This window comes from Cyphomyrmex costatus, unplaced genomic scaffold (genome assembly GCF_001594065.2).
Source record: "Cyphomyrmex costatus isolate MS0001 unplaced genomic scaffold, Ccosl1.0 scaffold85, whole genome shotgun sequence".
In the NCBI taxonomy this organism is placed as follows: Eukaryota; Metazoa; Arthropoda; class Insecta; order Hymenoptera; family Formicidae; genus Cyphomyrmex; species Cyphomyrmex costatus.
Genome location: NW_017280430.1, coordinates 610,492 through 623,065, shown reverse-complemented (window position 1 = coordinate 623,065; position 12,574 = coordinate 610,492). Strand labels below are relative to the sequence as shown.

At 31.9% G+C, this 12,574-nt stretch overlaps 1 protein-coding gene across 2 annotated transcripts; it reads left to right on the top strand.

The window, feature by feature from the left end:
• The first annotated feature begins 3,709 nt into the window (after positions 1-3,709).
• LOC108781630 (zinc finger protein 676) lies at positions 3,710-11,331 on the top strand. 2 transcript variants are annotated; one of them, XM_018549657.1, is made up of 13 exons: positions 3,710-3,783; positions 6,009-6,239; positions 6,321-6,485; positions 6,566-6,760; positions 6,846-7,174; positions 8,381-8,622; positions 8,757-8,937; positions 9,033-9,270; positions 9,364-9,504; positions 9,887-10,003; positions 10,420-10,572; positions 10,658-10,912; positions 11,261-11,331. In XM_018549657.1, the coding sequence occupies exons 2-12, from the start codon at positions 6,018-6,020 to the stop codon at positions 10,871-10,873; spliced, it is 2,199 nt and encodes a 732-aa protein (XP_018405159.1). In that variant the 5' UTR covers positions 3,710-3,783; positions 6,009-6,017; the 3' UTR covers positions 10,874-10,912; positions 11,261-11,331. The 2 variants fall into 2 exon arrangements, with proteins under 2 accessions (XP_018405159.1, XP_018405158.1); XM_018549656.1 differs by lacking the exon at positions 11,261-11,331 and having other exon boundaries at positions 10,658-11,012.
• The last annotated feature ends 1,243 nt before the right edge of the window (positions 11,332-12,574 follow it).

Here is a 12,574-nt window from a genome sequence, read left to right as displayed (position 1 = left end):
CATATTATAGATATATCTGACGCTCGAGATACGAAAGTAATAATCATCATACAAAATAAGCATATACATATTATATTTATTATAATAGTCCGCTCGTCTTGTATTATGACTGTTATTTCCATGTTGTAAATTATGATATAAAAATCTTATTTTCAGTTATTCACGACGCTACTTTTACGGCCAAATTTTACGAAATATGCATTTACGCGCGCGCGAATGGATCATTAATATACCAACACCGAATCTATAGTTATACAGCAGTTGAATATCGAGAAATAGTACAAGTACAATTAAGTACTGCAAGTTTTATATATTATAGATTTAATTACCATATTTGATCGCGTTGCCACTTGTTTAAGAGCCGGTCCGTTCCGCCATCATTCCTTTATCCACCGTATTCCGCGAATAAAACGTAAATGCGGTCGAAATAGGTAAGTGGCGTCGTTTCCATACACATTTAACTTCACGCGGAAAAAGCGACGCGGTGACTCGCGCAGCGACACGACTGTTCATGCGTTTTGATTTTCAACCGAATCGTATTGAAAAAAATGTTTTCAGCCGAATAATCAATGTATTATACTAGTACTAGAATCTACATTACGCAATGTTTAAAACGTTATCAAAAATAAATGCATGAAATTTAATTAAATTTCGTATCAAACCGTAGCCAACAAGTTTTGCGCGTGTGTTTAAATAAGCGATAGTTTCTTATAATATTTCTCGCGTCGCGTATAAATGTATTAACACATAATTTAATATTTATTTATTAATTAGTTACCTTGTTGATCAAATCCAGTATTCCTGTGATCCTATGAGCCGCTTCTCGTCGTTGTATCTTCTCAAAAAGATCCTCTGCAACAGAATCAGGATTCAGGATGCTTCTACGCAGGAAATCGGGATCAGGGTGATCAGGATGCTTCTTCAGAATTCAGGTCCTTTTAGGATGAAATGCAAAACGCAATCGGTTCGATCGCCAGAGTTGCGAACTATTCCAACGTGATATGACAGGTAAACACCCGTCCTCTGGCCGAACCGAAGCGCAAATGCGTGAAATTGCGAATTACGCGCGGTATTTATATGCTCCGATCAGACTCGAACCCCACCACTCGCAGTCAACCAATGAGCGCGATGCGGCTCGATGCTCTGCACCGCCATGCACCGCTAGCTTTCTATTGAAGTATATAAAACGCGACGCGCAAAATGTTCAGTAATTTTCAGATTTTGATGCTGTGTAGTGTGTGGTTCTCGAGGACAGAGAAGTTGGCATATATTTAAAACGCAATTTTACGATGATAGTGCGTATTTAAAACATAATTCACGTTACTGTAAAGTTCCAAACATTGAAACATATTCTGAATATAGGCTAGAAACTATATTCATATTTATGAAAATTAAATACCAATTTAAACAATTAAATGAATTCATATCGGCTTTTTTCCTGTTAAATAAATAACGTTGATTTTACATTTTTCTATTTTATGATTTTTTATTTACGTCTCTCCATCCTTTGTTCGCATGTAGTATCAATAACGTGTAGAACGATGTGAATAAAAATGAATATTAAGGACGATATAAGTAAAATAAAAAATTATTAATTTTCCCTTTACCAATAATTAGTAATTGTTAATTACTACAATAAATTAATTCTTCTTTGAGTAATCGCTGCGACTACATTGGATTGTGACGTCATAAACAAATAATAGTACATTAAAGTTTCTGGTATGCCTTTTGTAAATAAAGAAAATTTACTCCTCTTGTCAGCCAGTAAATAATCATAAAAAGCATGTAAAATGCGTTTACTAGCGTTTATTTATTGTGCATGCATAGCCATTTCTATTTCGATCAATTGTTTGTCTTTGTCTGTCTAATGGACCGATAACAAAGAGGTTATATAATTTCTTTGACCGATAATCATGGACATAGGGAAGATTCGAACCAAAGAAATCATAGATATAGGGAAGATTCGAACCAAAAATCGTGGACATTACCGACACGATCGTGGACATTGGCTACATAGTTCAACGTCCACGTTTTGTGGACATAGAGGCGCTTCAAAGTAAAGTTGCATCTAAATCGCGGGCATGGCCGCTCTCATGCTTCTCTCTGGTATAATATATTTTCTGTAAGATTTATTCTATGTGAGATATGAAGTTATATTATAATTTAATTAAGTTATATATTATAATATGATTTTGTAATAGTTATACGTGTATCTACTGTCGAAAAATATTACATTTTTATATAAAATCGTAAACATCAATTTTAAAATAGGTAACAAACTCATGATTTTAATTAAAAAAAAACCCACCCAATAAAGTAATATCCAGGATAGCGATCATTTTTATATTAATTTTTTTCGTAGTGAGAAAATATATTATATAACGGTACAATAAAAGGAATAGGGAACGTGAAACAGAAAATTGTAGAGAACACCTTATAAAGTATAAATTTGCATAAACATATATTGTAATACCGCACAAAATAAAAAATATGTCTTTGATTTTAAATAGGTACTACAGCCGCTTATGATTTTTACAATTACATTATTTAAAATATAATGTGTAGATACATATTAGCTATATTCACTGCGAATACTTTTAAATCTATACGCGTAACGTGAACTATAGATTTTCAGTACTCGCAGTGAATAACGGAATATTATACAATCATTATTGTGTCATAAAGCTAAGACTCCATGTATGCGGTGAGTATATAAACCGAAAAAAAGAAATATAATCTTTGACAAAATTAATAACAAATAACAATAAATAATAACAACAATAATTATAGAACTAATAATATACAAAGGTAAATGCGCGAAAAAATCTAAAAGAAACGTTTTTTCACCATTAAAAATTATTTTGTCGATAATTTTTATAATATGAATAGGTCTCACGAGAGTATATGCGAGAATTGGCGCGAGTCTCTTTCTTTGAGTCTTTTTCTTTTTGGACCTCTGGTGACGGGCCGCCACATTTTTAAAATATATATAAACGAGTAAGTGGAAAATTTTATTACTTTTATTTAAGAATAAAATTTTATTTTTTACACGTTTATATTTATTTTTATCGATGAATTGCCCATTGTTCTCATCAGAGAAAAATCTGAGAATAGACATGCCGGTCTTCTCGTTTATCAAACTTCGTAGGGTAATTTTCACTTTTTTATTGTTCTCTTCCATACTATTACGTGGATTAGACAAGGACGAATAATCAACTTTGATTACTTGTCCTTGTCTAATGCCAGCTGCACACCCAGCGCGATATCCAATAAGCGTACAGCTTTACCGATGTTCTCATTCTAAAGCTAGATGCTCATTGGATATCGCGTGTCGCGCGCGACGAACATCGCGCTGGTGTGCAGCTGGCATAACTCGCGTAATAATATGGAAGAGAATTACAAAAACGTGGATGTATTATTTTACAAGATGCTACAAGATTTGGTATACACGAAAAAAGCTGGTATGTCGATCTGAGTTTCAAGTTTCGGAGATCTCTCTGGTACCCATTCATCGAACAACATGGCGACTCGTTTATCATTGCAGATGGCGCGCGAGGCGCTAGCGACGCATAACGTTCAAGATCCTTTCTTGAAGGCCGCCAGACAAGTAAAAACGCGCGGGTAACGAATACGTCGCCATTTTCAAGATTTCTTAGCATCGCGACGGATACCAGGCCTGATTCGACCTCTCGTCATACGAATGTGAACGCCGTCACCAGGATACCGCTCGGCTGCTGTTCTCTCTCGCTACCAATTGTTCACATCAGGGAATGAAAATTTCAAGTCAGTGCTGACAACTTTTTGCGTCTTATTATCGTTGTCACACCCCCGTGATCGCCATTTACGATTGCTACGCGTGCCATTGCCGTCTCAGCTGTGATTACTGTGAAATAGTGTATCACGGCGCACGTGTTTACGCTTACGTGAAATTGTGTGCATGATCGAGGGCAATTCTTTCGACGACGTCGTACCGTTGCTCGGCGAACTGCATTCGCGGCTTCCGCGTTGCTGCGCGCTATGAATCACGTCTACGATAGCGTCTCGTGTTCGACGCGGACATGGCAGAAGAAACGGGCGGTCGTGTTCCGCGTTGAATGCACGCCGCGACCGCGGGCTCGTCGACGAGTCACGCATTTACTCGCATCTTTCGTGATCTCCCGGCCACGTGGAAGGTTAGCGTGGCTCTTGTTAAAACCTGAAAACTGCTCGATTCCAAGTTTTCCTCGCGCGACATCGTCGTACGCACCGAGATTCAACACATTTTTACAGACAATGGAATCGCAATGCGGATAGACAATAGATTGTATACGTGGACATCTTAAACGCGACGCGTCGACAAGGACGAACGTTGCAACATTCTGAGCTTTGATGCCTCCAAATGTTCCGGCGTCGTTGATTCGTTTATACCTCGCGTTAAACGGTTGGCGAATATACTATCGTTGTATAATAACCTTGATAACAAAATCTAGAGATATAAGTCTTGAAGATGTCTTTATGTTCTGATTTTGGACACTTAGTGTTATCTGGGAACAAATTAGTTAAAAAAGAGCATGTTAATCTAAGTTTTATTGATGAAGTTGACTAATAGTTTACTTGTATGACTAATACTAATTAGCCAACTTTATGCCTGGTTTATGCTTCGGTCTTAAGGTCTTAATCCTAAAATTCAGCCAATAGAGTTCAAATTTCGGTTAGAACTGGCAGCTTTATTGGTTGAATTTTAGGATCTTGGGATTAAGACTTGAAGCATAAACCAGGTATTACTGATTGAGACTTCTGACTACTGTACTACTACTCACTGTAGAATGTAACTTAACATACACTGAGAAAAAAGATAGTTGACTCAACTAAATTGGCGGTCACGGGCTATCAAGTAAATATTTTGTTAGTCGAAATATTAATGTATTTGAGTCAAATACGCAGTAGTACATTGAACAATGACTTATTTATTTCGACAGGACATATCTTTGAATTAACAAAATATTTGCTTGACAGCCCGTGATCGCCAATTTAGTTGAGTCAACTATTTTTTTTTCTCAGTGTAAGAGTCATTCGTAGAATTATTTGTGCAAAAAATAAACTAATTAAAAGATAATAGCTCTCTGAACTAAGCTAATATTAACTAATAAAGGAACGTATAATCCACTGAACATTTTCAAAAATTAATAATAAAGATCTGTTTAATAACTCATATGAACTGATCTGAACACGCAAACTTTAGATGTGACTGTATGATTTGATATCTTTAAATGCTTACAATTTAAAAACTATTAGATTCTCAACATTTTGATATTAGAATTTTCTTCTCAAAAAAAAGATTTTAGGAATCTATCTTTAAACAATATTATGGTTTCTATCGATTATCCTGAATAAAAATTATCCATACAATAGAACATGATCGAAGAGACTCACAACCTTGACTGAAATAAGTTCAGTGCAACAAGGCTTCAATTATATAGCATTAAATACTATGCAGTAGTAAATGCATTTAATGCATTAAACTTGTTTATTTCTTCTACAAGTTCTACATGACTTATATGTTTTGTACAAATTCTATATGACTTACATGTTTAAACTCATTTTGTCATTGTTTAATATTAGGACTTTTTATTTTTGTCTTTTTAATCATTATTGTACAATATGAGATGACAATTTATAAACATCAAATCATTGTCTTTTAAAGATAATGATTCAGAATATTCTGTCAAAAAACAATGCATTATTACAATCTCAGTAAAATCTGTTTAAAATAAATTTTGCAATTTAGATCTAATGAAGAACTAAGGGCAAGACCAATTATATTGAAGAATTTTATAATTGTAAAGCTGCTTTTTCTGCTGAACGGAGCTAATAAATACATTTGTATATGAACCTCTCAGAAAAAAAAACCAGATTAATAAACTTTATTACTTGTAAAGAGAAAAAAAGTTTCTCATTACTAGAGAAGCAAAATCAAATTTTTTAATTACATATTTAATATTATTAATAATAAAATATCTCACTTGCAGCAGTGAAAAATGATGGCTGACTTTGATAAAGATTCTGTACAGTGTTGTTTGGTCTGTAACACTAAAATTGGGCTATCTAGTAGAAATAGCGTCCACATCTTTAATGAGCCTTGTACCATATCTAAAAAGCCGCTCGTGGATGTTATATCAACTGTTTTAAGCATCAATATCAGTCAAAACTCTGTACATTCTCCTATCATTTGCAAAAAGTGTTTTAAGCAGTTCAGTGAGGTAAAACAATTATGGCGATCTTTTGTGATCATGACAGTTTTTTTGAAAAAATTGATAAAATATATTTTTTTACTATTTTAGGTGGATGAACTTTTAAGTAAAGTAACGAAACTCAAAATACAATTATGTAATAGCTATAAAAAGACAATTGAAGTTCATAAGTTGTGTGATATACTTCAAAATGATGAGGAATATAATGATCATGATTATACAGACAATACAGAAGGTCAATGTATTCTATACGAGGTAAAATATTATATATATAATAAAGCTTGATTAATTATCATGATACGGTTTAATAATATATAATTATATAATATTCGTAGAAAGTGCAGGAAATACAGGAAAATGTAGCAGAAGAGGTTACTAAAGAAGAAAAAGAACAAGAAATGATTGTAGAACAAGATGATTCTTTCTTACATTACTTTGAAGAAGTTGAAGAAGAAGATGAAACAAGTAATTCAAATGATACTAAGAAATCAAAGAAGACTAAAGTTAAAGTGGAGCAACCTCAAGAAGATGTATGTATGCAAAAATTCGTATTTTAGTAACATAAATTATATAAATGTTTTTGATATATGTATTATTAAATGACATCTTTTTTAGATTGTACTTAGAAATAACTCTTCATACACCTGTTTGGTATGTCCAAACGAAGAAGAGAAATTCACGGCAGATGCTAAACTCATTATAGCTCACATGAAAGACTTACATGACTTACGTTTGTATATTTGCGATGTGTGTGGGCAGGATTTCAGAAAGAGAAACGAACTTTCCACACATCTTGATGATCACGTCGCAAAGGAGGAAGGGGACTTTCAATGTGAAATATGTAATAGAATATTTAGTAATCTGCGATTATTCCGTATTCATAAAAGAATACATTATCCACAAGTAAAATCATGGCCCTGTGAAACATGTGGAAAGAAATACAAGTATAGTATTATAATATTAAATGAAAATAAATAATAAAATATAAATAATGTCAAAAAAGAGGAAATAATTAATATATATATTTTTTTTCAATTTAGTTCTAAAAAACAAACATTAAATAAACGACCAACAACGAGCAAATTAAAGTTGGAATTAATAATTAAAGAGATATACAATAATATTAAGTTCTAATTTAATCTATCAACTAAAATTGTATAATACATTGGTAAAAATTTCAAATGTTTCGGCTTCACAGTCTTCTTCAGTGTAACACTAATTAATCGTTATTCGTAATCGAACATTATTACGGAATAATTTTTCTATGTAACATTTGATCTTTCCAACCTTCGTCTGGTGTTAATCATCTTTTCAATTCAGAAATTTCATCAGCATCAATCCAGTTCGTCATATTGTAATCCAAAAGAATTTGATCGTTAAATTGCGAGAAATTCAATTATGTCAAAAACAATCTAAATATATATTATAGATAAAATTTAACTTAGTCACTATTAATCTTAAATTTAATTTTCTATTGTTAAGCAGTTATAACTTACATTGTCAATTCCATTGAAAATCTTTCTTAATTTAAAAGAAGAATAACAAAGACATGTTGGTACATCGACTTGATATTAACGAATGTATCGACATAATGACAATGTACAACCAAATGAAAATCAACTGTACGTACTCAATAACAACTTAATAACATTGGTTACATAAAACGGAAGATCTTAAGCATATAGGAACAACACAATTTTTACATGAGAAATTACAATTATGAATGGTTGTCTATAACAGAAATTTTAGATCTTAATGGTTCAAAAATTTCCACATGGAAATCTCATTCAATATAGGGGAATAAGATTCACTCAAAAGTTCAGTATCTCTCATGTAATTTAATCCTTCTGGTTGTTCTTTGATATGTATCATCTCCGAAATCAATCATTTTTTATAATTGTGTTCTACATCTATAATTTCAATATTTTCCCAATCAAAACCATGATCAAATTCTATGATGTGCTGAGAGATAACTGAGTGTTTGGATGAATCTAATCTTATATTATTTTTGTGTTCTTTAACTCTAGTTTGCAACTGTCTTTTCGTTTGATCTACATATGTCGAAACTTTAATTTGCTCGTTGTTGGTCGTTTATTTAATGTTTGTTTTTTAAATTGTTCGAGCGTTAATATTATTATTATTGTTTTTAGTTCTAAAAATTTATTAGAGGAACATATAAACTCACACAATGGTATTCGTCCATATATATGTGAAATCTGTGGTAAAGACTTCGCATCTAAGTATACATATAAAGCGCATGTAAAAACGCACGAAGTACGACCTCGTCCATTCGAGTGCACTCAATGCAATAAAACATTTTTGAATCAGCAAAATTTGAATCAGCATGAACGAACACATAATGGTACAAAAGAATTTGTATGTCATCAGTGTGGTAAGATTTATAATATTTCATATATTAATTTATTTAATGTTTCTGTTATTTTTTGTATTAATGTCACAATCTCTTTTATACAATATAAGTATTTTCTTATTTATTTTTTAATAATATCTTTCTTAAAATTAAAGGTAAAGCTTTTACTTCCGCACACAATTTAGAGGTACATAACATAGTACACACCGGATTTAAACCCTATGACTGTGGTACATGTGGTAAATCATTTGCGCGTAAAGCGGAAATTCGTGATCATGAGAGAACTCACACAGGTGAGAAACCTTACCAGTGTGAGTTTTGTGGAGCTACATTTAGGTAAGTATTTAGGTAATGGAATTAGAGGATTATACAATTCACTGCGCTTAAATTAATTGGTAACAAGCAATTAATCTTACAACTATTATTTACAGCCAGAGATCGAATTTACAATCCCACAAGCGAGCAACACATTACAATGATAAACGATATAAATGTGACGAATGTGGAAAAGGTTTTAAAAGAAAAAGGTTATTGGATTACCATATAAAAGCGGCACACACCGGTGAAAGACCGTATAAGTGTGATATATGTTCAGCTACATTTGTCTATCCTGAGCACTTTAAGAAGCATACACGTATACATACAGGCGAGAAACCATACCTTTGCGAGGTATTATTAGAATAATTTTTTTTTCTAATTGTTTCTTATCATTCGGTTATTCTTATTTTTACGTTTCTGTACTCATAAATATGCTGCCTTTAGGTTTGTGGCAAAGCATTTAATAGCAGAGATAACAGAAACGCTCATAGATTTATACATAGCGATAAAAAGCCATATGAATGTTTGGTATGTGGTATGGGCTTCATGAGAAAACCATTACTTTACTCACACATGCAAGCTCAGGTAATATATGAGAAAATGTTTTGATCTATTAACAAATTCTTATTTGTCTTCCTATTTTTGATACATTCATAATTATAGTATAAATTTTATAAATGGTCTACAATTTGCGACCAAATGGGACATAAACTTTTGTTTATAATTTTGTGTGCTGTGTAACATAAAAAATAGTTGAAGACATAAAATACACAATAGAAAATAATCACTAATATATATTTTCTATATATGTATATCTTCAAATATTTTTGGTACATACACGAAATGTTATAAATAAAATTCTGTTCTGAATTTAATCGTGAATTATATATAGACCGTCTAAAATGGGCTTTATAGATTATTTTAATATACTATAATATATTTGATATATAAAATATTTATTATTTAGGGTCATTTAAATGATACCATAGTAGTGAATCAACCGCGACTGACAACAGAAGAACAAGTAATAACGATTCCTAATAATAATGGTGAAATATTGATGGATAAAATGGAAAACGGAGAGGTACAGAATATATAATATACAGAACTTTGATATACAGAATATATATAATATCTATGTATAGATTAAATCTCACATGCATATAACAGAGCATAAGTTTAACGTAAGACCGCTGGACCAATGAGCATCTTACGTAAATCAATATGGCGACTATGTTGGATGCTCATTAATCCAGCGGTCTTAAGTTATGCTTATGCTCTGCTATGCATATCATGTGTGATAGGCTTAACTTTGTACATACTTTTATTCACTCACAAATAAAAAAACAAATATTAGGGTAGCACATTTTTATTACTAATTTAAAAATAAAACTAGTCATTTTATTACATACATTGTACATATTGTAAAATATATGTATATTATTATATGTATATTAACAAGTGAAATTTTATTATATACGTTGTTGCTTATATATTTAGTTGGGTGAAACTGGATTATATGTAACCGAAATGAAAGATCATGTAATTATACAAGAAGGGGAAGATCATATATATAATGAAGAAGATGTTGTATTAAATATACCGGCGGAAGAAACCGTAACTGACGAAGTAAACCATCTTGTTGAAGATCAGGTAAAATAATAGAATTTTTTTAAAGTTTGCTGCAAAATTAATATTTATTATTTTATTTCACTAAATATTGCATTTTGTTTTATAGATAAATTTTGTTGAGAGTGAAGTTACTACAGACTGTAAAGTTGAAACTGAGGTAGAAACGGTATATACTTATAACGAGAATGAGGAAGGTGAGACGATAGTTGTACCATCCACTTCAGAAGGAGAAGAGAAGAATGTGCGATTAGTGCAGATTAGATTTCCGACTTCTGTAGATGGAGAAGGCAGAAGCTGGTTAAGCTTAGTACAAAATACTTGAATTAATCGATACGCTGCATCTATTTATTAGATACAGAAAGTAGGTACAGACAATACAGAATCTAGAAGCAGGATGTAAGACTGATGAGCTTTCTACAATAAACTATTACCTCTCTTTGGACTTTAAGTCTTAATGGAATTCGCACACACTCTCCGTAACAGTAAGCGTAAAACGTACCATAAAAATATAACTAATAACAGTCAAGAATTTTCATATTTTAGTTGATTCTTTTCACATTCAATTATAATTGATCAATTTTTTTTACAGTATAAGATTTAATATTTAAATATTGTTTAAGATTTAAGTTTAGGTAACGACTTATTGTAGAAAGTTCTTGAGTGTTACTAAACAGATCAAATTTTTAACGCATATGCGATGATGAAACAGTGATTACAGCGATATAGCAGAAATGAACGCATAAGAACATGTTCACACCTTGACAGAAAAATAGAAAGCAGCCAATTAAAACTTGTGCTAGTAAGGTATGGCACACAAAAAACCTAAGTTTTACTTACGTAAGATTTTCTTACTTTTTTTTAGCTAAAATTTTAAATACAAGTAAGTGCTCTTTATGTGTCTGCAATTAGAAACATGTTAACAGTCTTTTGAAATAATTGAAATTAAAATTTGCAGTTTTAACATATGATGCATATACACAGATTTTTAATTATAGCATTCATATCATGCTTAGGATTGTCATAAAAAAACGAGTATGTTTTAGAATATAAATATATAAATGTTATATAAAAAGTTTCAAAATTGTTGACAGTTTTAGTTTAAAAAATGCAATTAAGGCTCTTGAGTACTTAGCCAAGAACTCCATGTTGATGGTAACGACACCGAAGTATTTACTGTGGAAAACTGTTGTCAGGAAGGTATAGGTAGCACACACAATAAGTGGACTTGTATACGATTAAATTCTGGTTTATTGCTTCCACACAAAAAAAATTTGCTTATTTGTGAAAATGTGACTTGTCTCATGAAAGTCCCAAAAATGGGCGGAAACGACAGTTATCTTGAAATTTTATACGTAAAAGCGTATATTTTACTCGTTTCATCAGCTGTTAAACTGTGTGTTTTTACCCGAGTATAGGCTCACTTTACATGCTCTTTACGACCATTTATTGACTATTAAAGGAGGAAAGAATAGTTTCCGCCCATTTTTACAAGTGTTTTTAAGCGATTTCGTCATTTACGTTTACTCAAATTGTCTTTATTTACAAATGACATGCAACAAAAATTAACGTGCATTTTTCATCTATGACATCACAATTCCAACATGGCCGTCGCGACTGCTCAGAAGCCTTAAATAAAGTATGTGACACACACTGCTCAATGCCATTAATATTTTAAGGTGACATTGGTGCGTTCAGCAGAGAAAGCAATTTTGCAACTGTTATAAAATTCTTTAATATGATTGGTCTTGCCCTTACTTCCTAGATCTAAATGTATGAGTCAATCATATTTAAGAATTTTACAGCAGTTGCAAAGCTGCTTTTTCTATTGAACGTAATCATTTTCTTGAGCTTTTTTTTCTTAGCTCGAGATTACCAGCGCAAATTCTGATTAGCTGCTGCTTTTTTTGCTTTTCATTTTTCTATCAAGATGTGAACGTGCCTTAAGTCTTGGCGGGCTCGGCATAAAAACAGGTTAATTTGTTTATGTATATAATAGAGTAGAACCTCTTTATAGTCACGACCT

Excerpts from the sequence above, each read along its gene's own strand:
- LOC108781630 (XM_018549657.1), top strand. The coding sequence starts at position 6,018 with ATGATGGCTGACTTTGATAAAGATTCTGTACAGTGTTGTTTGGTCTGT. Across the intron at positions 6,486-6,565 it reads GTCAATGTATTCTATACGAG|AAAGTGCAGGAAATACAGGA; the intron begins GTAAAATATTAT and ends TAATATTCGTAG. Across the intron at positions 8,623-8,756 it reads ATTTGTATGTCATCAGTGTG|GTAAAGCTTTTACTTCCGCA; the intron begins GTAAGATTTATA and ends TTAAAATTAAAG.